Source organism: Camellia sinensis, chromosome 9, assembly GCF_055761805.1.
Source record: "Camellia sinensis isolate YWXY chromosome 9, ASM5576180v1, whole genome shotgun sequence".
Lineage (NCBI taxonomy): Eukaryota > Viridiplantae > Streptophyta > Magnoliopsida > Ericales > Theaceae > Camellia > Camellia sinensis.
The window spans coordinates 197,176,720-197,203,260 of record NC_138969.1 but is presented as its reverse complement, the minus strand read 5'-3'; the positions used below and the strand labels follow the sequence as shown (position 1 = coordinate 197,203,260).

The 26,541-nt window shown below is 40.4% G+C and overlaps 1 protein-coding gene across 1 annotated transcript; it reads right to left on the bottom strand.

Annotated features, from left to right (window-relative positions):
- Window positions 1-1,508: 1,508 nt before the first annotated feature.
- Window positions 1,509-2,363, bottom strand: LOC145800086 (uncharacterized). Its single transcript, XM_082889739.1, has 3 exons — window positions 2,244-2,363; window positions 2,059-2,157; window positions 1,509-1,817 (listed from the first exon to the last, which is right to left on the bottom strand). Exons 2-3 carry the CDS (start codon window positions 2,122-2,124, stop codon window positions 1,533-1,535), a joined length of 351 nt encoding a protein of 116 aa, XP_082745865.1. The 5' UTR covers window positions 2,125-2,157; window positions 2,244-2,363; the 3' UTR covers window positions 1,509-1,532.
- Between the last annotated feature and the right edge of the window lie 24,178 nt (window positions 2,364-26,541).

Genomic DNA, 26,541 nt, shown 5'->3' with positions numbered 1-26,541 from the left:
TTGTGACCGTCTTCGTCATCGCTGTGTCCAAGAGATCAACCACCGCCAATGAAGACTGTCTGCGGATTGCTGCGGCACCATCCCAAACAAGGGGCAACTTTCCGTTGCCACCACCCGCCGCGAGCCGCCATTCAAACTAGGGGCAACTTTCCGTTGCCTCCCACCCTCCTTCAAACCAGGGGCAATTTTCCATTGCCTCCGATCCGAGGTTGCGCATCTCGAAGGGTAAGTTTCATGCTTGTTGAGCATCAGCAGTTTGAAAAATAGTTTTTGAAAATTTTTACTGAGGTTGACTATTTTCTCGAAAACTATCTCATTTTCCAAAACTGGACCATTGTCTTGGACCCCAAAAGGAAAATTTTCAGTACTTGCAGCCTGACTTGCATGCTTTTCAAATCAAAAATCGAACAAGTACGTTAATCCGACTCTCGTTTTGATCAAAACCGTTTTAGTAGAAAGCAAAAACGAAAGAATGGTTAAAATGATGAACTAGGGGCACAGTTGAGTCAGGCGCTCTCTTTCCCTCGTCATCAACGTACTTACCAGAAGAGCACTCTGCCTGCCGGAAGAATAGCTGTGAGCTAACGGCATCGGGCGTGAACCCACACCTTGCTATTTATCCATCAATCACCCCGGGGAGGGATGAAAAATGAGAGAATGAAGAATAGAGAGGTGTGAGTTGAGAGAAAAGAGAGGAAAAGGGTTTTGAGAGAAAATCCGAGCTTGAGAGTTGAATGATGTGAGGATCACAAATGAGAAAGGGTGGGAAACAATACCCAGATTGAACTGGCTCCTCGTGGTCCGAGGTCCCCCATCTTCGTTTACGCGTCTGTGTGTCGTGTCTCTTTCATTTGACGGTCTCGTCTTTTGTTTTGAGTCTCTCCCGAGCGTGTCTCGTTGTGTTTAGGTCGTGTACCTCTTTGTTTAAGTCCTCCCCGCTGTGTTCAGTGGTAGGCTCGATATCCCGGTTTGAAAAACCCTCATTTGATTTCAAAAATCATTTATGCTCAGGATGCCGTGCCATTCTCTACATTCGAGCGTATTTCGACTCCAACCGGTTCCGTCTTTGAGCTCCGTCTTGTCAGATTGGACCGTTTGTTCAGAGTTTGCTGTGTGTAGAATGAACCGAATGCTGTGTTTTGGGCTGTATGCCGATCAATCCCCAACAGAGTAAGGGCTGTGTGTTCAAGAATCAGGAAGTGGGTTGCTTGGGTGTATTTTGTTGTTGGCTGTTCAAGTTATCTGATTATTACAGTGCAAGTGTTCAATTTTCAGACAACCAATCAGTTCCGTTTACATTGAGGTGTAACATGATGAGATGCGATGCAATGCATGAGATGTGTAAATGTAAACACTTTTTCAGATAAAAAGTCCGTTTCATTTCATTATCTTTTCAAGTGTACAAGTTTTGGAAACAAAAATCTGCCTGCGGCAGTACAAGGTAATCTATCTACCAAACAAAAAGAAAAGTACAAAGAAAGAAAGAAAAGATAGCAAAAATCTGCATCTGTGTCCAGCGACTCCAAGGGCTGTCAGTCCGTCCTGGTCCTCTTCCTGGACGAAGGTCCAGGAGCATCGTCAGCGTCGTCATCAGAGCCCGAGCTAGAACCGTCTCCGGTCTCCTCCTCCGATGACCCTGCCTCTGCCTCTGACTCATCGTCGTCGTCGTCGTCCGGAACTGGAGCTCGCGAGCTACTCCCGACGTGAGTACGCCCACCCCTAGTGCGGGGAAATATCCTGCCCTCCTCGTCTCTCCCCCGAGCAGGGACAGCAGGTCTAGCTGGAGCACCTCCTGCCATGGGAATCTGGAAAGGAGGCTGAAAAAGTGCACAAAAGTGAAATGCATCAGTATACTGTAGACAGTTTATCAGTGCAGAATGCAATGTTGAATACAGTGTATGAATGCCGTGAGCAGTTTATCAGTACAGAGTACAGTGCAGAATGCAGTGTATGCAGTGTATCAGATGCTGCGAGATCAGTATATCGGGTGTTGTGCCGTGCATCAGATTATGTGAATCAGTGTATGAATGGTTTGAGGCCAGTGTCAGAAGGACATACCGGTATGCTGTAGACGGCCAGGAGGTCAAATGTCCGCTGGAGCATCCCCATCATCGAGGCATTCATCGCCAACGACTGACGGGTGTACTCAGAAGAAGCCTGCAAAGGTATCAGATGCATTAGTATTCTGTGGAATATCAAGTAAATTGAAATGAAATAACTGTACGAAGTGCAGTGATACATACCGGCGGAAGGTCGGGGACGTCAATGAACTCATGACCAGCCGGTGGAGGGGCGAAGGGAATCTGATAGGTCGACCCACCCTGCCCCTGGAAAGTCAGTACAGCAGGCAGGGCAGGCCAGCCAGCTCCTCGTCCTCCCCGCGCTCCACCCCTACCACGGACCCGGGCCCTCCTCGAAGATCCAGCCCCTGCTCCCGCTCCGGCCCCAGACGCCGATGCTACAGGCCTGGCCCCCTCTGCTCGACGACCGCTCAAGGGACGCATCAGGTACGTCCGCACATACTCTTGATAGTCGCCGGTGCCTCGAAAGCCGGCCTCCTCCCAGCCGATGGAGTAATCATCCAGCTGCTTAGGGGTCAGCCCCTCGGTCTCCCTCATCTCTGCAGGAGGGTGAGCCGGGACTATCTGCTCAGGTAACCCGCGGGTCTGGCGTAGAAAACGCTCCCCCAGGTACCAAGCCCGACAGACCGGGCCCTCTAGCAAGATCCGGAAACGCGAGGTCTCCTCAGCACCAGGGAACCGACCCCGCATCGCCGACGGCAAGGAGGCCCATGGCCGCCATGTGATCTGAAAGTGACAGACAGTTTGTTATCTACTGTTATTGAAACATGCAGTGGGAAAGCGAAGCCTAAATGAACTGTAAGTAAAGCATACCTCAGCCGGGGTGATGGTGTCGAAATATCGGCGGAAGAAGCCGAATGTCTCCCGCGGTCGCCGGGTGCATCTCCCGTCAAAGCGAATCGAGAAGGGAACAGCCGGAGGAGGCTCCGCAACTGGTACAGGTGCAAGCCTAGGGAAGTAGGCGTAAACCCACAACTGCAAAACAGATGTCAGTATGGCCATCAGATAAAGCAGGATATACAGAATAAAGCAGAAATGGCAGAGCCGTGTGTTGAGCCGTGTATTGTGTACAGTGTACAGTGTGAGCAGTGTACAGTCAGTGTAAAGCAGAATGTATGTGTGTGCCGTGTGTACAGTATACAGTAAGTGTAAAGCAGACCGCAGTGTGTGCAGTGTACAGAGTACAGAAAGTACGAGACAGAAATGAAAAGCGGAGAAGGAATGTACCTCCCAAGCTCGCCAGTAACCTCCGAGCAGCTGGCCGCTGCCGCGAGAAGCCGAGCTCATATAGCCGTACAGGGTGGCTAGAGCAGCACCACCCCAGTCGTAGTGCAGAATATCCCGGACGTCCACCAGTGCGCTGAGAAGGCAGAGAGGCACGGTGTTCGCCCGGTCGGCGAAGATAGTAGTCCCGAACAGGAACATGAGGAAGCCGCGGGCATACCTCTCCACGTCCTCCTCGGTCATCTGAGTCTCCTCCCCCAGTGCGGGCTGGACCCTGAACTGTGTCTCGAACCAGGAGTATCGGACGAAGCCTGGACGAGCTAGTGGTGGGGCCTCCCCCAGTAAATGGACCTGAGCGGCGGTCCACTCATCCATGTCGGTGTCGAAGGGGATCGGATCCCCCCCTACCCCGATGCCTGTGAGCATCGAGAAGTCATAAGGGGTCATCGTCATATCCCCCGCAGCAGAAAAGTGGAAAGAATCGGTGGTGTCCCACCACCTCTCCGCCAGAGCGGCAAGAAGAGGTCTGCAGGTGGACAACCTGGAGAGCCCTCGGCAGAAGGTGCCGAAGCCTGCTCGGTCCACGATGCGCTGGACCGCATCAGGGAGCTCGTCATACCACTCCCGCGCACCAGTATTCCCATACCCGCGAATGGTATGGGAACCCTCCTGCAAACAGAAAATGACAATGGCAAGACAACATTCAAAATGCAGTTTTGAAAAGACAGATATGGCATGTATGCAAGTTTGTCAGTTTCAGGCAAATATCGGGTGCCGGTGTGCTTGCAGTAAAATACGTGTGCTGTGTCAGCGTGTTTAGGTGTTTCAGAATAGATGTGGCATGTATGCAAGTTTGACAGATTCAGACAAATACTGGGTACCAGTGTGTGTGCAGTAGAATACAGTGTGTGCCGTGTGTTTGGGTGATTCAGGGCTAGTGCAGTGTGTGTGCATGTGTCAGTCTCGAGCAGATATCAGTTGTATGTATGTTTACAGTCAACTATGGTCTACGGCATATCAGATTTCAGCAATTAAAGAATACAGCTAACTATGGCAGTTTTGTATCCTACATTGCAGAAAGTAAAGTAGAAGATGAAGAGTTACCTCGGGAGTGTCGAATGAAAGGTGGGAGGTAGGCTCGCGTAGTAGTAGCTCAGGGGCCGCGTACCTCTCAAAGCTCCGGAACTGACGCAGGCCGTCTGGGGGCAGAACGTGGATCGCCGGCCGGTAGGTCGCCGGGTCGAACGGGCGCTCGCTCAGTGGTAAGAGCTCGACCCCGGGATCCATCTCGTGGTCCGGGGGAGTCCCGACACGTGGAATGTCGTCCGCCATGTAGAGAATAGTGTGAAAATGGCCGGAAAAGGGAAAACCGAGCCGGAATACGAAGAGTCAACTGAAAAGTCAACTCCCGAGAGGGTCGGAAATGGCCGGGGAGGCCGGAATGTGAAGAGGCACGGAAATGAAGAGGAAAGTGAGGGGAACAAACCCCGAGAAGGCGAGAATGCCGAACGAGGCACCGAAACGAGAATGTGATCGGTGGAAAATGTCCGAAACGCGAAGAGGATCGTGAATCCGATGACGAAACGAGCGTAGAACGCGAAGAAATGGACAAAAAATAAGAGAGAAGCACTCTAGAGAGAGAGGGCAAGAATTTTCGGCGGTGGAAAAGTGAAGAATAGGGTTTTCAAGCCCTATTTTATAATGCCCGAAGTGAAAAGACAGAACTGCCCCGATTCAGCAACTGTTTGCCAGTCGGCAATGTTTTGTGCCGGCCGGCACTTTTTTGTGCCGATAGAATTGTTTTTGTGCCGATGGCCAGCCGGTGGCCTCCCCTTTCTGCCGGTGGGGTTCCCATAGCCTTGTTTAGGCCATTTGAATTGTTTTGGATCTTCATAGCTCAAGAAAGTGCAAGAAAGTGCATCTCTGACGCTCAACCGACCTCCGTTTTGACCGCAGGCCGTGTCTCCAGTGCGTGGCACTCGAATTCATGCAAGGTGTATCCTTTTTGTATCCTTTTGAATTCAAAAGTTACCCCATGTGTGTTGCACAAATTCATCACACTACTTCGGTGCATTACATCGCGCTGTCATGCGTCACACATTTGCGTTGTTATGCGCGTGTTACATGCGTTGCAACACGCACCCCTTTGCATTGTCGTGCACATCTCCCATGCATCATCATTGCATTTCCATTCCATGCATTGTCATGCATTTCGGAATACTTGCGTTGTCGCGCATTTAAGCCCATTTACACTCCGTGTGGCATGCACGTCACACTTGGCATCGCACTGTTTTGTGCATCACATTTTCTTCGCGCTATTTTGCGCATCGCACTATTTTGTGCATTGCATTTGTTCGCGCTATCTTGCGCACCTCAATTGCACTTGTTAGTGCATTGCATTTGTTCGCGCTATCTTGCGCACCTTACTTGCACTTGTTAGTGCATTGTATTTTGTTCGCGCTGTTCTGCGCATCGCACTGTTTTGTGCATTGTATTGTTCGCGCTGTTCTGCGCATTGCACTGTTTTGTGCATTTCAAATTTTGCGCTGTTCTGCGCATCGCACTGTTTTGTGCATTGAATTGTTCGCGCTGTTCTGCGCATCGCACTGTTTTGTGCATTGTATTGTTCGCGCTGTTCTGCGCATCGCACTGTTTTGTGCATTGTATTGTTCGCGCTGTTCTGCGCATTGCACTGTTTTGTGCATTTTAATTTCGCGCTGTTTTGCGCATCTCATTGCATTTTGCATGCATTCCATCGCACTGTCCTGTGCACTCGCGTTGCCTAACGCATTGCGCTATTTTGCGCATCATGCCGTCGTGCAATACCCCCGTGGTCTGGCGAGACCTTAAACACGCACGGTCTGGCGAGACCTTAAACACGCACGGTCTAGGAGACCTTAAATCCTTTGGAGGTGCGAAACCTTCAGCGCATTGTCACGCGTCTTGTAAATACCCCCGTGGTCTGGCGAGACCTTAAACACGCACGGTCTGGCGAGACCTTAAACACGCACGGTCTAGGAGACCTTAAATCCTTTGGAGGTGCGAAACCTTCAGCGCATTGTCACCCGTCGTGCAATACCCCGTGGTCTGGCGAGACCTTAAACACGCACGGTCTGGCGAGACCTTAAACACGCACGGTCTAGGAGACCTTAAATCCTTTGGAGGTGCGAAACCTTCAGCGCATTGTCACGCGTCTTGTAAATACCACCGTGGTCTGGCGAGACCTTAAACACGCATGGTCTGGCGAGACCTTAAACACGTACGGTCTAGGAGACCTTAAATCCTTGGAAGGTGCAAGACCTTTATTGCATTGGTGTGCACACTATTGCTTTGTACATATCTTAAGCCGCGTGTTGTCGCGCATTCCATGCAATATGCATTTCACTTGCATCATTTGCATTTCAAAAAAAAAACAAAAACATGCATTGTCATGCATACATTTTGCATTCCGGTCTGGCGAGACCTTAAACACGCATGGTCTGGCGAGACCTTAAACACGTCCGGTCTAGGAGACCTTAAATCCTCTGAAGGTGCAATTCCTTCGGTGTTTGTCGTGCCCGAACGACTTTTCGGTGGTCTGGTAAAGCCACCTGCCTGTGCTTGCGATGAGTTCCTAAAAGACCAACTGGGACGGTGGAAACTAGAGTTCGAACGGCTTATGCCTAGAACGCAAAGGTTCGGGAGTTCCGAGACTAAAGTCTGGTTTAAATACCCAGAGGTTTACCCTCGGCTTGAAATCTGTATGGAAGCCCCATAGGTTGAGGCGGCATGTCTACGCCTCAGTTCTGGATACTGAACCAACCTAGTATATCACCCTGTTGGTAAGATAGGGAAAGTTGCAATCATAGTCATTGCATCATAGTGCATTGTCATATTTGCATTTGCATTGTAGTTTGCATGCATTCATTGCATCACCTTCCGCCTTTGGCTTGCGCCTTTCCAGGTTGAGCTTGGTCTGGTATGTGTCCTTACATTTCATGTTAAAACACAGTTCTGTATGTGTATCGCGCCGATTCCACGTTGATATGTTGGTTGAGGGTTGCGGCACCTTTTCTGTGTTACACATGGCTCGTATGTATACATGCCTTTCCTAGGCAAGATTTGGTTTGGCTTGTATGCCATATCCATTGTATCCATTCCATTGCATATTTGTAAATATTGCATTGTAGATTGCATGCATTCATTGCATCACCTTCCGCCTTTGGCTTGCGCCTTTCCAGGTTGAGCTTGGTCCGGTATGTGCCCTTACTTTTCATGTTAAAACACAGTTCTATATGTGTATCGCGCCGATTCCACGTTGATATGTTGGTTGAGGGTTGCGGCACCTTTTCTGTGTTACACATGGCTTGTATGTATGCATGCCTTTCCTAGGCAAGATTTGGTTTGGCCTGCGTGCCATATCCATCCATTACATTGTAGTGTAATTTTTTTTTTTTTTTTTTTTTTTTTTTTTTTTTTTTATCCGGCGTTAGGATCGTAGTCCTTTCTCCAGCGGGATGTCTCCCCACTTATGTCAATTCCACCCAATGCTTGTTCTTGCGTATGTCTACAATACTCATAGTTCAGTTGACCGTTCTATGGTAGACAGACTTGTTATCTCCATCAATCTATTTGACATAGGTGTGGTTTCGAACCGTTCGTGATTGGATCACGATTCAAATGCTTTGCATATAGCTTGCATTGTTTCAAATACATTGCATCTTCATTTGCATTGTTTATACATTGTTTTGTATATATTGCATATCGTCTTGCATCCATTTTGCATTGTCATGCATGTTGCTAACCATATTGTACCTGTTAAGTTTGTTTTCTTTTCAGGCACGATATTGTATGTACGGTTCATTTGAAGCTGGTGTAACCAGACGAGCCGCACAGGTATTGTATCTCCCCAGTGAGACGTATTGAGAATTCCATAATTCTCTTACATCCTTTCTGCATTGTAGTGTAGTTTGGCATGCTAGCTTAAAATTGTCGCATGTTTGCTTCATTACAGCTTTCTTTGCATGATCATAAGTTATGCTCGGCTTCGTGCATTGTCTTGCATTTTGCCCCTGCCTCCGGGCGCATACCTTATTTGTCTTGTTTGTTTGTCTGAGTCTTCGGCCTTGTCAAAAATGGGTCGTCTCTGGGCTTTGACATTCACTCCCGTCATTGTTATGACTTCCGAGTTCTGTCAAAGAGGGGCAACTGTAGACACCCCATTTTTGACTGTCCTCAAGACTTGGACGTCACCGTTTGAACACTCGGTGATTATCCATGTTTGTGTTCGTTTGGAGTTCCCGGAGGTCTCGGCTCGCGCGCCCCGCCTCAGGATCCCCGAACTCGACCGTTTAGTGTCTGGTTTTGCACCAAACACTTGCATCTTGCCTTTGAGAGGCAGGTTGGGGCTTGTAGACCATCCCCACCCATCACCGGCAGTGGCTAGATGCCACCGACTGGTTTTTGCTGCCACCGGCAATTTAGTTTGCCGGTCGGCACTATTTGTTGCCGGTTAGCACTTTTTTGTGCCGGTCGGCACTTTGTTTGGCCAAGATGGCATTTTTTGCCGGCCGATTGCTGTTCATCTGCTTTTGTAGATATTTTAGGACAGCTGTATTGATTTTGCTCCCCTCCATACACGTGTATGGAGGGATCTCCCTCTTGCAAAGCTTGTCTTGTAAGCTTTACAAGAGGCATATAGAGAGAAGCTCTCTCTAAGGCAAAAAAAGAGTTTTTAGACATTTTAGAGAGAGGAAAATACAGAGGAGGGCTCTGGTTTTCTAGGGTTAGGGTTAGATACACTCACCTATCTCTCTTTCCCTCTCATTTTGCACACTAGGTGTTTTGTGTCTCACTATTGCACACAAACACCTAGTGTTTCACCTTCCTCTAGGAGCTGAGGTTCTAAAGAGTGTGTTTTGAAGTTTTGGTCTTGGATTCAAGCTCAAGGAGGCCATTGGAGCACCATTGTTGAAGAAGGCATCAAGGGTGAGAAACTAGTCCTTTTTTCCCCCTTTTTTGCATTGATTTTCTACTAGTCTTAGAGCTGTTTTTGTGATTATTGTATAACATAAAAAAGTTCTATTTTTAAGCCCTCTTTATTGTTTATTAAGAGTGTTTTGTTGTTTGAGGGGTGTTGACCACCCTTAGGCCTCAAAAGGCCTCATTTTGAGCCTTTTTGTGTTAGCTCAGGGATTTTGGTGTTGAGGTCTCTTCACCACTGAAATCTTGAGGGATTTCAGTGGTGAAGATGATCCTTTGAAGTCCCAAGAAGGAGAGGGCCACCCCCTCTCCTTGTTGTCCTTGAAAAGGGCACATTTTGGCCTCTTAAGGAAGCCTATGCTTGAGTGTGTGTTGAGCATATTTGATTTGTTTTTCATGCTTATATATCCATGATATAACATGATTTCAAGTTGGTTTTGGAACTCCATGCATGTTTAGCATAGTTGCCATGTAATGCCTTGTTTATGCCTTAATGTGCCTTAGGTTGTTAGCCTTTGTTGGAGCATGTTTTAGGCTTAGTCTTGTGAAGATTATGTGCTTATTTTGCCATGTTCTAGGTCTGTCCATAAGTATTTGGGTTGATTTTAGCATGCATTATATAGCTCTTTTGTATTTGGGCTTGTTGGCCTTGAGTATGTGCATGTGTAGCATGCCATCTTTGCATTGTTTTGATGATTTGGAATCATCCTACATGCTATTTCAGTCCCATTTCCATGCTTGTTGGATTGCCTTGCATGTCTCTTTAATGCTTTGAAAGCATGTGTTGCAATGCTCCATGTTTTGGCCATGGTGTATGCCTTTGTATTTGGGCCACTTAGATGCCATCTAAGGAGTCCTTTGGCCTTGTTTTAACATTCTAAAAATCTGTTTTTAGTTGTTTAATGCATGCCATGTTTGGTCATGATAAGTGTAGTTCAATGCATTATTGATTTGCCTTGAACACTTGGACTACTCTTTGCATGTTTTGGCTTGATTTATAACTTGATTTGGCATCATTTTATAACATGATTTTAGGGCTCATGTTGCATGCTAATTAGTCCATGATCCCTCCTTTCAAGTGTGCTTGAATGTTGTTTGATTCATGCTTAAGTGTTGGTCCTTATGTGCATGTGTGTGTGCATGCCATTTAGCTCTCACTCTTTAGCACTTTTGGCTACTGTTTTAGGCCTATTTTAGAGTCGCCTAATTCATGTTTAAGTCCATCTTTGCACTCATTTGTATTGCCATATGCATGCTTGTATGCATGCATAAGTGTTTTGCCATGCCATGTTGCATCCTTAGCTTGTATGCCTAGGTTGCATTGCATCTTGCATGCATGCCTTGTTCCTTGAATTGGTGATAGGAATTGGGCCTAATTTGTTTGATTGGTTTGCATGCATTTGAAACCAAAGTTGCATGCTTGGTTCCTTGGGCCATCATGCATGGAAATGCGTGATTGGTGGCCCGAGAACCGAGGCACATGTCCCTTTGAGTCATTACAATGATAAGAGACATGTTTGGTGCATACATGCCTTGAATTGTGCTGTCATGCCTTGTTTTGCCCTCTGTTGCCGTGAGTTGCAGGTTCTGCAGGAATACTCTGCCGACCGGCAGTGTAATGTGCCGACCGGCACAATTTTCTCTGCCGACAGACCCTATTTTGTGCCGATGGCCATACTACACTGCCGGTGGAAGTTTCATCTAGCCGGTGGTGATCCCCTCTGTCCAAGGATGTAGTCCTGAGGTTTTGACAACCTCCAGAGGAGGAAAGGGAGGAAAACAGAGGCGGCTTGCGCATGGTGGCACGCTTCCCGAGGCGTTTTCCTGCTTTAATTAACTAGTTAATTTGTTAATTAGTTAATTTGTAATATTAATTAGCTAGCGTAGTTAATTAATTTGTAATATTTATTCGGTCCCTCCGAGCGAGGGCAAATCTGTAATAAGCGTGTGTGGGTGGTGTGAATGTCTTCCAATCCCCACTTCTTTCCTCCCTTTTATTTACCTGCTTATGATGGTAGATTAGGGCACATTTATTTTAGCATACCTTATGCTATGCATGCGTGCATTCATGCATTTGTTGACATGCATTAGGCTCGGAACATCATGCTAACTGCATCAGTACTTCAATTCCAAATTGAATATGTGATAATTGTGCATTTTCACATGACATGTCTAGGATTAGCCGAGCCTATCTTAGCGACATTTTGTATGTGATGCATTAGGCACTTCACATGGACTTGGATCATGCATGTTTGCTAACAAGTTCTTTGTTTTGGCACGGAGTACTAGGTAAGTATTTCCGCTTTAGCATATCGCATGAGTGTGAATGTTACCATAACAGCATGCTTAACATGTGGCTAGATGCTTATGTGTTAAACTGTTTTGAATGCCTGTGGGTGAAGGTTGGATTGTTTGAGTTGGAAAGACTCGTTGAAATCCGCATTTTAGCCTACTTGCGAGTAGCAAATTCCAAAGCATTTTCGAAATGAACGGATATGCAATGTTTCTTTCCAAATTAGGCAATCTAGTCTATACTTGTTTGCTGTGCGCATAACATAGTAATTCTAGGCTAATAAATGGAATAAGAACACATAAAGTTTTTAAAAACGGATATCACGGTTAGTAGAGGCCGGTCTTCGGACCGGGCGAAAGGGGGTGCTCATAGCTGACCTTCCCCGATCGTACCCAAGCTCCCGAGCCGAGACAACTCCGGTGATGACGGACATGTGGCCTTTGGCACCGAGTCAGGGTTTCCTAAATTTCCCCATTTTAAAAATATTTAGGTGGCGACTCTGTATCTGGCAAAGCAGTCCATGTTTGGCACTACTTTTTCAAAAAATCTGTTTTCTCCAACGATTTGCCAGATTTGGACTCTTTGGTTCAGATTAAGAACCGTGACACAAATCGAGTCCGAACTGTAGCACGAGCTCCCACGAGGGCGCTGTTACAGCATGCTACCTGTACCTGAAAATGATATTCCCATATAGGGTGAGCCACAGCCCAGTAGAAATATACTAAACCAAATATGAACAATGACTAAAAGATTAGCAGTTGATAGATGGCCAACACTGATACTTTCTCTTATCACACTTTACGGTTTCATGACATACAAGTCCATATTACAGTCCATTTTCCAATTCTTTTCAATTCTCAATTTATAACCATGGCTCAGAACCTGGCCAAACAACTCATATGAGACAGTAACTCACATCAAGCACTTCCCCATTTCATAATAGATAAGCATACTAGCTATATCACATACCAACAGATAAGCATACAAGCTATATCATCACTTCCACAAATATGCATAAGAGCACTATCACACTTCCAATGACAAGCATATGAGCTCTGTCAACACATTACTAGATAAGCATATGAGCTCTATCTATGGAGTCCATCCCCTATCTCCTCCCAACAACATCCGGTTTAGAGGTCCATCCCCTATCTCCCCCTAAACCGTGGAGTACATCCCCTATCTCCTCCAACACAACACAATGCATATAAAAAATAATTATACACATCATCACACAACACATAAATTTAATGTATTCTTTCAATCGTCAAACTCAATGACACATTCCAGTGATTAGTTTCAGTTTGCCTAATCATCATGCATTGTTTACAACAATCAAGACTATCCTCCACCGATAGCCCAAAGCAGTTATTTCTATATAGAAAATAAGTGCAACAATGGATATATAATCAACATTCCAACTAGGTGAGTGATAAATAATCCAACTACACCCTTTAATCCCATATTTTTCCAAATCAATTCCTCATTTCTCATAATTAAGTATGCAGATTTATTAACCAATGTAATTAGGACATTTTCCATAATTAACATTACAACCCTTAGGTTTTATTTTCACTAATGTTTCAACATTAATTTCACTTTTCCATGCCAAACATGCATCTAGGTTTTATATAGCTAAAACCCCAACTTTTGTAAATTACACAAAGGCCCAAACTCTCTCAAAATTACCCAACAACCCCCAACATATCAAAGTGCAAAAATTTAAAGACAAAGCTCATAGAGAGGAGCAGGATATCCCTACCTCGAAGTTAGAGCTCGGATGGAGAAGAGACCAAAACCAAAGTGCTCCAAAGACCAAGATTTTCGAATCAAAACGACGCCCTCGACGATCAACACAACTTTTACAAGGGCCGAAGAGAAGGAGGACACTCTAACTAGATCAAACCCTAGAGAGAGAGGCTCTCAAAAATGGTTTTTAGAAAAAGTAGGAGAGAGAAAGAAAAGCAAAAAGTGATTTAAAATCACCCAGCAGATAACTCATATACGTATGACCCGCTCGAGCGGAGAACACAATGCTCGAGCGCCAAGAACAAAAATCTGGACACGCTCGAGCGCAATAAGGCCCGCTCGAGCGCCAAGACACAAGAATAAAGCACTTCCGCTCGAGCGCGAAAACCAGTCCGTTCGAGCGTAGATTTCCACCTCCCAGAACTTATACCCAGAAAGTACAACCCCCTCGAGCGCCAACAAACCCGCTCGAGTGCTACCGCTCGAGCGTAAACACACCCGCTCGAGCGTAAAAATCACATCTGCAGAAGTTTTGCAGAGACACAAAATACTGGAGGTGTGCAATCCCCGCTCGAGCGCATGAAGACCCACTCGAACGGATCGCCTAAAAACTGGACAACAAGAAATTGAAACCAAGGCCTAACCAACCTGTAACAACCCTGCTCAAAGCATTCTAAAACTCAATCAAGTGGAATTAAAGGACGGCAACAAGATAGATACCACTACCAACTTCACAGAACCAAGTCCGGAATACAACAGAACAGTAAAGGGACAACCGAGATCGCTATAGGTAGAGCACGGCGAGAGTTTCTTTTTAATTAGAGGAGTTATCATTTTCGGCTTTGCCAAACTTCAACCCTTGCTCTCTCTTGTCTTCTATTCTTAAGGTAGGAATTTCTTCAACCTTTGGTATGATTTTTACCTTAGTTATTTGTCCATTAGAAGAATCCAGTGATTTGGAAATTTTAGGTTAAACCTAGGGTTTGGTTTTAAAATGTAAAAGAGAGGTTTTCAAATGGGTTCTTGGGAAGGGTCGTAGGGATATGTTATTGGTTGAGATATGTTGAAATAGTGGATTTCTTTACTTAAAATTGATTTTGAAAGTAAATAGGGTTTTGTTCTAAAATCATGGGTATTGGTTTGTGAAAAAGAATGGAAATGATGTTGGATTTTGTAAGAATAGAACAATGTATATGTTGATGATGATGGAGTTGGATATATAATATCACTCTCATTTTGAAAATGATGAAATTATATCTTTTGTAGGAAATTATCTATTGTATATAAATATTTATTTCAGGCTATTAGTAGAGGATAGCTTTGATTATTGTAGAAATTGCATAAGGATTAAGTGAATTGAAACTAATTACTCATACATCTTGAATTGAGTATCATTTCATACTTAAGCATTGAAAATGTATTATTTTGAAAAAAATAGGTGAATACCTTGGTGAATCTGGTTAGGGGGTTTGGTTGTGGTTATTATGTTGGCATATGTATCCTTGGTGAAAGTCCTGAAACTCGCGCAGTTTGGTGTCAATCTTTCTAGTTAGTACCGGTAAAATGGCTTTGGTAGTGCTTGTATAGCCTACTAGCAGATAAGTACCTAGAGATTCTCAGTGTTTTGTATCCGCTACCTTATTTTCTTATATAAAATGTTATTTTCATAACTTGATATATAATTTGGCATTGTATTGTTTTGAGATGGAAATGTGAAACATTTGACAAATGGCATGCATATGCATTCACCTTATGACTTCGTTAAGATTCATATATTGTGTTAAAATATCTCTATTAGGTTTTGACTCACCCTATGTGGAAACAACTTTCAGGTGCTGATGATATACCTCCACTAAAGACATAACTTGGGAGGGTTTGGAGCCAAGGATTTCATTTTGTTATTTGATGTAATTATTTTTGTACAAGTCTTAGGCTTTAATTGTATTGAGTTGAACTCAGTTTGATGTACCCAAGTATCAACTTGGAAAGATGTAGCCATAAGGGCTTATAATTACTTAATTTTACTTTTATTTTAATTCATGTATCCATGTCATATGCTATAGATTCAGAATGTAGGATTTATGAATATATACACGCATATGTCATTCTTTGTATGATCAAGATTATAAATGGAATATAAAATATGAAGTTATTGATAATTTGTAAGGAATGTTACGAGACGGGTTCGGGGCGTTACATTCTTCATAATTCCCTCTCTTGGAGTTTATGTTTTATTTGAACTTGATTGTCATAAATTCTCATATATTTCAGCTTAATCTTTTCAAAGTTTATCTTCATGTTAAACTTTATTTTATCTTTTAAATGTTAGATAATGTCTCAATGGGACCACATAATTAAATGTGGTGTTATCATTTATAAGAAGCCTACAATTTAAGTGATTCAATTTAGTTAATAGGCTTAAGAGTATATGTGTTATGGACCTAATGTGTAGATACTAGTTGTATAATTTCTATTTCTATGAGGGGCAGAAATAGAAATTAAAACATATTGGTTAAAGTTGGTTTTCATTCCTTTTGAACTTCCACAACCTTTCAGTTTTGAAAACCAATAAATAGTAATTAAAACCAATAATGGTTAAAGTTGGTTTTCATTCCTTTTGAACTTCCACAACCTTTCAGTTTTGAAAACCAATTACAACCTTTAAAAGGTTATGGTCCCTATTCCTTCCCAAGGTGGAAAATAAGAACACTGCCATTTTTTTCTCTAAATCCTCTCAAGGAGAAACATAAGGCACCAAAGGGGAAAGGATTAGAAAGCAATAACATAGTCAATATCAAAGGTTTTATTGACAATCAGACGCTTCCGTTTAACTGTTCATCGATGGATTCGGGTAAGTTTTAGTCTTGTTTTCTTGATGATATACATGGTAGATGATCCGAAACATGAAGTTTCATGTTCTGAAATTTATGTTTACAAGTGGTATCAAAGCGGTTATATCATGTGTATTATCAGAATAGATATGCTTTTATTCATCCTATTCCTGGAATCAGATTCTGTTTTTTGTATTTCTGTTTTTTCCTCTGCTGCAAATTCTGTTTTGTTTTCTGGAAATGGAACATAATTCGGATGGGCGGTTCATTTTTCAAATGGATAACATCATGTGTTTAAATATATATATATATATATATGTATGTTTAAAAACGGGGCCTCAAATGGATATATTGCATGTGTTAATATATTTATATCATGTATATATTTATTTTTCATGAGGTTTAATTGGTTCTTGGGTGCGTGTGTGGTTTTTTTTATAACGGGTTTGGTTTCTGCACTGTTTTTCATTCAATGTATGAAACAAAGACAAAACCGTGGTTTCTGTAAATCAGAATACCATTATGTTCTAATTTTCTTATCACAAATTGATTTGGAGTTTTCTTTTCACTTGATACATGTGATTTGTGGTTTTAAAAAAAAAAAAAATTATTTTTGGAACTGTCAATTATATATATATATATATATATGTATATAATTGGGATCGCTGCAGATTATATAACATATACAGGGTAACAAATTTAGAAATCTTTAAATTTAATGTAATTTCATACAACGTCTACGGAAATTTAATTTTCTAATGTTCTAAATATAAGTCAATTCAAACAAGATGTCACAAAAGTGATCTCTCTTGTCTAGATTGTTTTATATGAAATGTTTTGAAGTTCATGTCTGTGTATCTCATGCGGGTATTTATCGGTCCAAAGACATGATTAAGACTTGGCAAAATTGCACACACATTTTGTGGTGATAAACATGTGCCAATTGTCAAGAAAACCTAATGTGAATAATAAATCCATCAAAAGATAGATTTGTTATTTGACATAACTTATTGTCAATGTTTGATCATTACAACAAGAATACCACTTACAGTTAATATCACTACCCAAAGGCTTGGTATTAATGTTGTGCTAGGTATCTGGAGATGTTGTCATTAAATTAATTTATTTAGAGATTATCTGTTTGGTAACTTAATGTGAAGATGAGGTAATTGTTCCTGAGGAACAAACTCTAATCTGTGCCATTAAGACGATCCACCAGAGAAAGGAGATTTGCATTTTCAGATGATTATATTGTATATCTCCAGGAACATGAGGTAGAAAATGGAATGTCGAAAGATGATCCAATCAACTTTCGTCAAGCCATGGAAAGTTCCAACTCTCATAAGTGGATAGAAGCCATGAATGAAGAATATAAGTCTATGCAAGACAATAAAGTTTGGGAACTTGTCTCATTACCAGTTGGTGCGAAGCCCGTAGGTTGTAAATGGATATTTAAAACCAAAAGGGATTCAAATGGTAATGTGGAGAGGTATAAGGCACGTCTTGTAGCCAAAGGCTATACTCAAAAAGAAATAGTACAGAGTGGACAGATTTCCATAGAGCACATTGGGACAAACTCCATGATAGCAGATTCACTTACGAAGGGACTACCACCCAAGGTCTTTTATGAGCACACTGCTCAGATGGGTGTTGTTCTATTTGAGAACATTCTGGTTTAGTGAGAGTTTGAATTTATATTACTGCTTTATGTCAGCCTTGAGTTTTATCTATGTAATTAGATTAATTTCTGCAGAAATGAAATATTCAGTTTATTACGCTCTGTTACGTATTGTGAAGTATTGACCTCAATAAAGTTAAGTAGGACCAGTTGGAAATAGGCATGTATGGATCACATCACATGTAATTTCCATGCTACGCATCTATGATTGATCTATGTCATTTAGCTGTATTAGTATACGTGACCATTGGTGGGTCGAGTTACGATTGATGTAACGAAGACCGCTTTGATCCTATATTAATATAGTTAATGGACAAGATTGTTTGGATACCCTCAAGTTATGATAACAAATTTCTGAGCTCACTAAAGTTAAGCACATTTTTCAGGATACATATGTGGTCCAGTGGGAGATTGTTAGATAATGTCTCAATGGGACCACATAATTAAATGTGGTGTTATCATTTATAAGAAGCCTACAATTTAAGTGATTCAATTTAGTTAATAGGCTTAAGGGTATATGTGTTATGGACCTAATGTGTAGATACTAGTTGTATAATTTCTATTTCTATGAGGGGCAGAAATAGAAATTAAAACATATTGGTTAAAGTTGGTTTTCATTCCTTTTGAACTTCCACAACCTTTCAGTTTTGAAAACCAATAAATAGTAATTAAAACCAATAATGGTTAAAGTTGATTTTCATTCCTTTTGAACTTCCAGAACCTTTCAGTTTTGAAAACCAATTACAACCTTTAAAAGGTTATAGTCCCTATTCCTTTCCAACGTGGAAAATAAGAACACTGCCATTTTTTTCTCTAAATCCTCTCAAGGAGAAAAATAAGGCACCAAAGGGGAAAGGATTAGAAGGCAATAACATAGTCAATATCAAAGGTTTTATTAACAATCAGACGCTTCCGTTTAACTGTTCATCGATGGATTCGGGTAAGTTTTAGTCTTATTTTCTTGATGATATACATGGTAGATGATCCGAAACATGAAGTTTCATGTTCTAAAATTTATGTTTACATTAAATCCATCAATTAATTATCCATATAAATTTCAAATATGATAGAATTCCAAGTATAACTTTTGTCTAAGTTTAATCTTTTCAATATAAAAACAAGTGCCTGAAAAAGGAACAACAAACATAAGATTAAAAAGAGAAAAAAAAATCACAATCAACATTGAGCCCTTTTCAACTCCTCGTCATAGTGCCTTCAAAAATCTTGCATTAAATTTCAAGTCACAAGTGATTTTTTTTTTTTTTTTTGAATTGTATTTACTTTACATTTGAAATGTATACTCACATGAGTTTTTGCGTTTGTAGGAAATAGAGTTTATGTAAATGGATATTATTATTTTATTTTTCTTTAAATTATGTTTATGTTTTTATTTCTTTCTTTTTTGGCTAATAATGTGTCATTTAATTGAGATTTCATTATTTTTTTGAAGTACTACTATTATTAATTTGTGACTCTTTCACTTCTTGACTATTTGTGTTTAATTTTTTTAGGTGTAGATGTTAGATTGGACGTGAAGAGAGCATCAAAATTTATTTGGATATGGGTTTATGTTTTAAATTTAATCATCAATTATTTTTTGTTTTTGATTGTCACGTTGAAATAATTTATGATTAGATTAATTTTTAAGAACACATTTCTTTTGAGACGTAAACCACAAATTTCTTCTTTTTTTTTAAATGACTTTTTATGCAAATTCAAAACTTAAGCAAATGCAAGCGATCTCATATTTAAAATGTTAGGTTTTTTTTAAAAAAAAAATAATTTAAAGATTTCTATTCTTTATGTTTGTCAATTCAACTTTAATGCATTTCTAAACCTATTTATATTTAGTGAATCAATATAAAATTTAAGGCAAAAAAAAAAAAGCACATAATATTTTTTAACCACTAACTGAATATAATAGAAATTAACATTAGTTTTATTTTAATTAATTATACCGTGTGGAATGATTAATATAATATCTCTTATTGATTGAAAAAAAGAAGAAAAAAAACAAAAAAATAGCATTCTTATTATTTATCTATTATGTGATAATTTACATAATTTATGATAGTTTTCTAAAATTTTCCATGTTGTCAAGTATTAAGATTTTTGAATGATGCATGGTAAGGTTTATATACACAAATTAAATAAAAATATTTTATTCATATTAGAGAATGCAACTAAATAGAATTTTTTTTTTTTAATATTATTCACTTTGTAAAATCTCGTGTATCACATGGGCAATTACTAGTTAGTTTTATAAGCAAATGGGGCTGGTCTCATTTGACATGCGCTTATTTTAGCTTAAAAGTTAAAAAGTTACTAAAAATACTAAAAAGCTTATAACCTATAAAAAAAAAAAAAAAAACAAGAGTCAAAAATTTTCTTTTCTCTTTACTTTTTGCATATCTTTTCATAAAAAATCAAAAATCATTCCAAACATACTAGTTTTTTTCACCTCATATTTTAACCAAAAAGCCATAAAATTACTAAAATAACATGTTCTCAAACGAGGCATGTACTAATACACATAAACAAGTTCTCTCCATATTATTTTTATTTTTATTTTTATTTTTCTTTTGCACTCGGCATAATATTTGCAAGTTAGTAAATTAAATTAGTACAATTGCAAGTTTGATACTTCTTTTTAATCTCAAACACAAACCTTCCCCTAAATTAGAGGTGACAAACCCAACCTAAACTTAATTATTATTATTATTTTAAAGCAATTAAAGACACTTATCTCTACTATGAGAGTCCAAGAACTACATTGCTTGATCATGTTGTTTGTGAAAATTAGTTTGTTTGTTGTTTGTAACAATTTTTGACACGCCCAGTGGTATATCATCCTAAGTTGGAGAAAAAAATTGATACAAACAAAATATCAAGAAATTATGCCATCAAGTAGCATATTTGCATCTTGTGCACCCATGGATGCAAACTACTAATGGAGTGGCAATGTTCCAATGGCTATGAATTATTATTGGAATACATCATCTTCAATGTACAGTGATTGTCAATATTATAACAATGATTCTACCGTATGTGAGAATCCGAATATACAAATCAAATAAATAATTAAGTAATAATCATTTTACAATCTCAAATATTTTGCTTGTGAATCCTAAAATGCAAACTAAATATTTGAAGGGTTTTTTAATTAATTTTAAACCTAAAATAAATTTATGGTGTAAGTTTTTAATTTAGAGTCAAGATTTATTGTTAAAAAATAGTAATAATAATAATAGGGAACAAATTATTAAGTATGTTTTGATCTAATAGTTATATTTAATTTAATTAGTGAAAAGATAATAAAAAAAATAGAATTAAATATTATAAAGAAACGTGGGAGTGGATGTTTGTGAGGAAGCTTATTAGGGTTTTATATTCACTATATCAGACCATAAGTCTCCATAACTGAGAGAGGCGACGAAGTGTGCAGCGAACAACAAGGAGAGAAAGAGGAATTTAGTAGTGCGTTCCGTGTAATCACCACTGTGGGTAAGACAATTTTTTATTCTCGGTTTTATTTTATCTTTTGATCTTCCATTAGTCGAGTTTGTGAAACCACATGGGTTATTCATTTAGGTATTTAGTAATTTATGGGCTGGTGTGAATGAATTTTGAACTGAAAGTTTTTTTGTAGATTAATTACATATTGAATTGCATACGAAATTTTCTTATAATTTTTGGGAGTCAAAATCCATATAAACTAATGCTTTTAAATCTCTCCAGAAAACTGGTGTAAAACAGTAACTTCGGAAGTGTCGTTCTCTTTGGGTATAAATCTGAAAATTATCAAATCAGCGTCATTAGAACCGGTTACGAGTCTACATTTTTGGCCTTGCGTTGATTGCTCATGTATACTAAGAGAACCATTAATTTCTTTAAAGTGCTGCAGAAAACAATCTGTTTGGGCATAATTAATTGTAAATAATTATTTTGATAAGCAAATCAGGTAAAACCAATTGAGTTTGAAACTTACGATATATTAGTTGATATCTGGAGGGTTTTGGAATTTTTCGAACAGCATGGAATGTGTTTTGTAATTTTTAAAGTTAGCGAATAGATTGAGAAAACTTGTTTAAAATTATGTTTCATCTTAAAGTTACTTTTAATTAAGTTTCGATTTGAACCCATGTCTTGGATGATTTTAGACCTTGAAGAACATGAGCTTTGGTAATATTTAAGAGTAACGGTGAGTTGGAATGAGCCCTGTTAGTGCGCTTTAGTTTGAGATTACTTAGTTTCTTATTCTTTAGTATTTTTAAATTAGTAGTGACGTATAATTTTCATACTTTGTTCAGGGCACTAGTTAGACTTTATACTCTATTCGAGGATAACATTATTTCGTTTTCAGGTGATTAGTTGCATGCTACATATTTTTATAAATGTTTGCCCTGAACTATTGGAAAATTTAATTGTTATTTCAGGATCAAATTGTTTTGATAAATTATTATATTATCAATGGAATTAAATTATTTCTGAAATATGTGTAAACTTAGCATACTGTAAACTATTTGTTATGGTCTCATGTTTATAATGGTGAACTACCATGTTTTGCGAAACTGAATTGTATTGATTATCGGGACCATATGTATATTTTAGTCTAGGGAAATTATTCCACTGTGTGTGGTGATTTTGGCCACTATGGAATAGATCCGGGTTGGGCCATGATGACTCTAGTGCTCAACGATTGTAAGAAAAAGACCTAGACTAGGCTAGGTGACCTTCAATCGGATCATCTTAGAGAAAAGGCCCGGGTTGCCACTCCGAGAATGACTCTTGGTTTGATATTGGATCTAACGGGGCTTATTGCCTTGAGAACTGTGTGGCATGTTACTTGTTATTCTTGGTACCCAAAAAATTATTGGTGTTCATGTTGTAATTTGTTTTAAGAGGAAAATGTCATTTATCATGTTTTTAAGAGACATGAGTATTTTAACTGTTGAACTGTGGAACCTTCTTTTTGAAACAGATTATCTTTATCAAAAGTGTATGCCAATCTAGTTTCTGTGATATATATATCTTATTTTAGAATTGAACCCTGTTTTCAAAACTGTGTTTACTATCCATGTTGCTACTCACTGAGCTATCAATTGACTTAGTTGTTTATCATTTCTAGGTGTTAGAAGGACTTAGAGTGGACTCCTGGCGTAGCGGGAACTCAATTGCGTGGACCTCTTGGACATTCATTTATTTTGTTTTAGATTGTTATGTCAAGTTTGTGCATATTTATTTTTATTTTTATTGAGATTCATTTAGGATTATTTTGATATGTGGGCTGTTTATATCCCATAAGTTTGGATGGTATTGATTACGGTTGATTTTGCCGTTTATACTTGTGGCATATCACTGGATTGAGTTTGGTTATTTATTATCGAACTATTGTATAGTTGTTCAATGTGATTATGGATTCATGTTTAGGCTTATGTGAGCCTTGGGCTAAGGCCTTGTAGGCCACGGCCGGTCATATTGGGTTTAGGGTGTGACATCTATTGCCAATATAATGGCATGACAAATAATATGGAAAGAATAATTTGGCATTGTGATGATGAAATTTATTGGCGCAAGAGTGAAATTTTGACTAAGCAAGAAGAAATTAATTCTCTTGATTGGCAAAAATTTCAAATAATTTCATCATCGTCATATTATTTGATGAAAAAAGATATAAATTACTTTGATGAAAAAATTCGTCAACTTAGTTGTTAATTTTATCAAGTTGATGGAGAAATTCAACATTGGAGTAAAAAATTAGATGTGGAAATATGGTTTGGAAATACTCTATGGATCCTGTAGGATGCTCTTGATCGTCAGCTAGTCACCTAAAAATGGATGAACACTCCAGTCGGGAGTGCCGGAATTAGCACTCCGACGGACAAGTCAATGTATACTCTCTTGGTTGCTTGTATCTCAAGTTAATCTTATTTGTTCTCACACCCTTTTTCTTAGCTGATGCTCCTTTTATTTATAGTCGTCCTTGATATTGATGATTAGGCCCACCTTTGGATCAACGAATAATTGCTTACTCAACTATTCTGTCCTACCTATTCGTACTCGACCTAGTTTACAGATGATTCTACGGTCGATTTGGTCATTCAACCTCTGTGTCCCTTCAGGATAGAGCCGTATAGTACATAACTTGATTTCTTTCTTTAAACTAAATCGGCTTGCCTACGTAAGAATATTATCCGGCTCCCACAATTGCTCCCCAAACATCTTATTAATGTCAGTTATTCGGCATGTTTGGTCTTGGACTTAGAGGGTCAAAAAATACGGCGGTTTCCCTTATTCCAACGCAAGCGTCAGAACGCCTACTCTTTTTAGGAATTATTATAATCTCTCGCCCCTTCGTACGCTTCATTCATTTAATACGATTTGAAACCATGTTGTCTCTTTGTTTGTATGCTTTTTTGAATACACAAGGTTTCTCGTTGCCTGTAAGTTCACCTCCCTCGCTTTACGACCTCTACAACTTCTTTCCGTTCCTTATTGTCCTCCTCATTTCTTGTAAGTTTTTCTCTCTTCCATTTCGACTCCCATTTCCTTGTTTGTTTTCTGTTTAGAGTGTCCACTTCACTGGCTATGATGGCGAAACATTTGAAAGCCCTTCTTTCTGCGAATCGAGTCTCTGGTTTCCGTCACCATTTTTCTATCCCTGACGACGTCTATATGTCACACATGGCAGAGAGCATAGTTGACATGGAGAGGACTGATGAGAGTACAATCGCCTTTCCTCTCTTGTCAATCGCTGAGGGTGGAGTCCGTTTCCCCCTTCATCCATTTTTTAGGGTTGTCCTTCACCATTGGGGTTTAATCCCTTCTCAGCCGAACGTAAATTTTTACCAAATAATAATGGGAATTGTAAAACTAAATCGACACTTTAGGCTTAACCTTGGAATCACTGCTATTCAGCATTGTTATGCCTTGGCCAAATCCTCTGGTCGGTAGGGGCGCTACTTCCTCAGGGCCAAGGACACAACCATCATTTGGTGACTATGCTTGCCAGCTCTGGCAAACGTGTTAATGATGTCATGGTCGTTGTCTGCAGCAACTGGAAATTCGACGAGGGCGAAGATTGCCTAGATCCAGTGCCCAGGCGAAGAGGCGAACCAGGTGGCCGTTTAACCCCCCACAAATATTTATTAAGTATTTACCTGGTTCAAATTCTACGTATTTACCATTTTATTTGTGCAGGAAACGATTTGAAAAAAGTTCTCGTCTCGGCCGACGACGCTATACTTGCGCAGATCAGAACCGCACTCCAGTTCTTTGGCTGTCTGAATCTCCAGAAGCAATGGAGGGCGGCCCACATTCTTCTAAGATACGAGCCAACTTATGCTACTTTTTCGACCGCAGATAACATTCCGATTCCGAGGGGTGAACAACACCTTACGGCGCTTATTTTTCTGAACTTCAAGAACTTTAGGCAAATTGGTCTTGAAGCTTCAGACTTAGAGCCAACGGACGAACAAGCAACCGAAGGAGTCGTTGAGCAGCCAAATCAACCCTCCTTGGACAAATCCGACAGACTAGAGAAGAAGGTTAACGCGACACTAAATTTGGCTTTTGAAGAAGCTAGCCTCAATCATCCATCCACTTCTGGCCAAGCGGACATGTCCTTCGAAGATATTTTCACCGACTTAGGGGACCTACCTGGTTCATATCCTGACAACATGGCTGGTGAGTCACTTACTCAAATGGCTAGGAAAAAAAATATCGAGAGGATAGCAGCCCGTAGAAGAGCCGAAGCCGAGCGAACTGAACCTCCACCCTCTCCACCCGACGCTAGGGTAGAATCTCCTCCACCTGCTCCTGTTGAGGAAACAGTTCAGACTGATGTGGTCGAAACAGAGCCTGTTGTCGATCAACAAGAGGGCCAAGTGACGGAGCACAGGGGGAAAATGTCCGGCCGAACACGAAGTCGATTATTCGAAAAACCTAGTGGATAAACGGCCACGCATGAAAGAATCGGACTTGGTTGTGCCGTTTATAATATAACCAGGGATAAAGAACGTGCTTGTTGCTTCTAATGCATCGGTTGTAAAAGACGCCGCTGTGGCCTTAAGCTTGGCATCCTCCATTTCTCTACCGGTTGACAGAGTAACCTTTGGGGCAGAGCCCGATCTGCTGTCCGTCGCATTAGCTGCTCAATCGGCGATATTGGTACATGATCCTTGTTTATAATTTTGCAAGGCTAAAAAAAAAAAAAAAAAATTATATCAGCTATCTTACTGATTCCTTGTTTTCTAGGTGACGAGAATGATAGTTGAGATTAGCCGTCGCCAACATGACGCTATCGAACAGATCGACTTTCTCATAGCCGAGGTGGAAAATGAAAAGGGCAAGGCAGCAGACGCCTCTCTCAAAGCCGAGTCTGAGGCCATGAAAGCGACGGAATAAAGAGCGAGAGCCGATGCCGAAGCAGATACGGCCAAGACTGCTGACCAACTGAGATTGGCCGTCGAGGAAAGGGCGAACGCAAGCAAAGAAACACTCAAATTGGCCAACGAGACGATTGCCAAGCTGGGAGTCGATTTGAAGGAGTCGAAAAAGGCGATGGTAAACGCCGAATCTGAGATTTCCAAGTCATTCCAAGCTGGCAAGGATACGGCCTTGGAGAACTATGTAGAGGAAGTGCCTAAGTTCAAGAATAGGGGGTTCAAACACGGCTGGCTCAAAGCCTTAGCTGCCGCTAACGTGGTATCGGAGCAGCCGATT

What these genes read in the sequence shown, in the direction of transcription:
- LOC145800086 (XM_082889739.1), bottom strand. Translation starts at nt 2,124, where the DNA reads ATGAATGCCTCGATGATGGGGATGCTCCAGCGGACATTTGACCTCCTG. An exon ending in TGGCCGTCTACAGCATACCG is followed by an intron (nt 1,818 to 2,058) that starts GTATGTCCTTCT and finishes GCACTTTTTCAG; the next exon opens with CCTCCTTTCCAGATTCCCAT.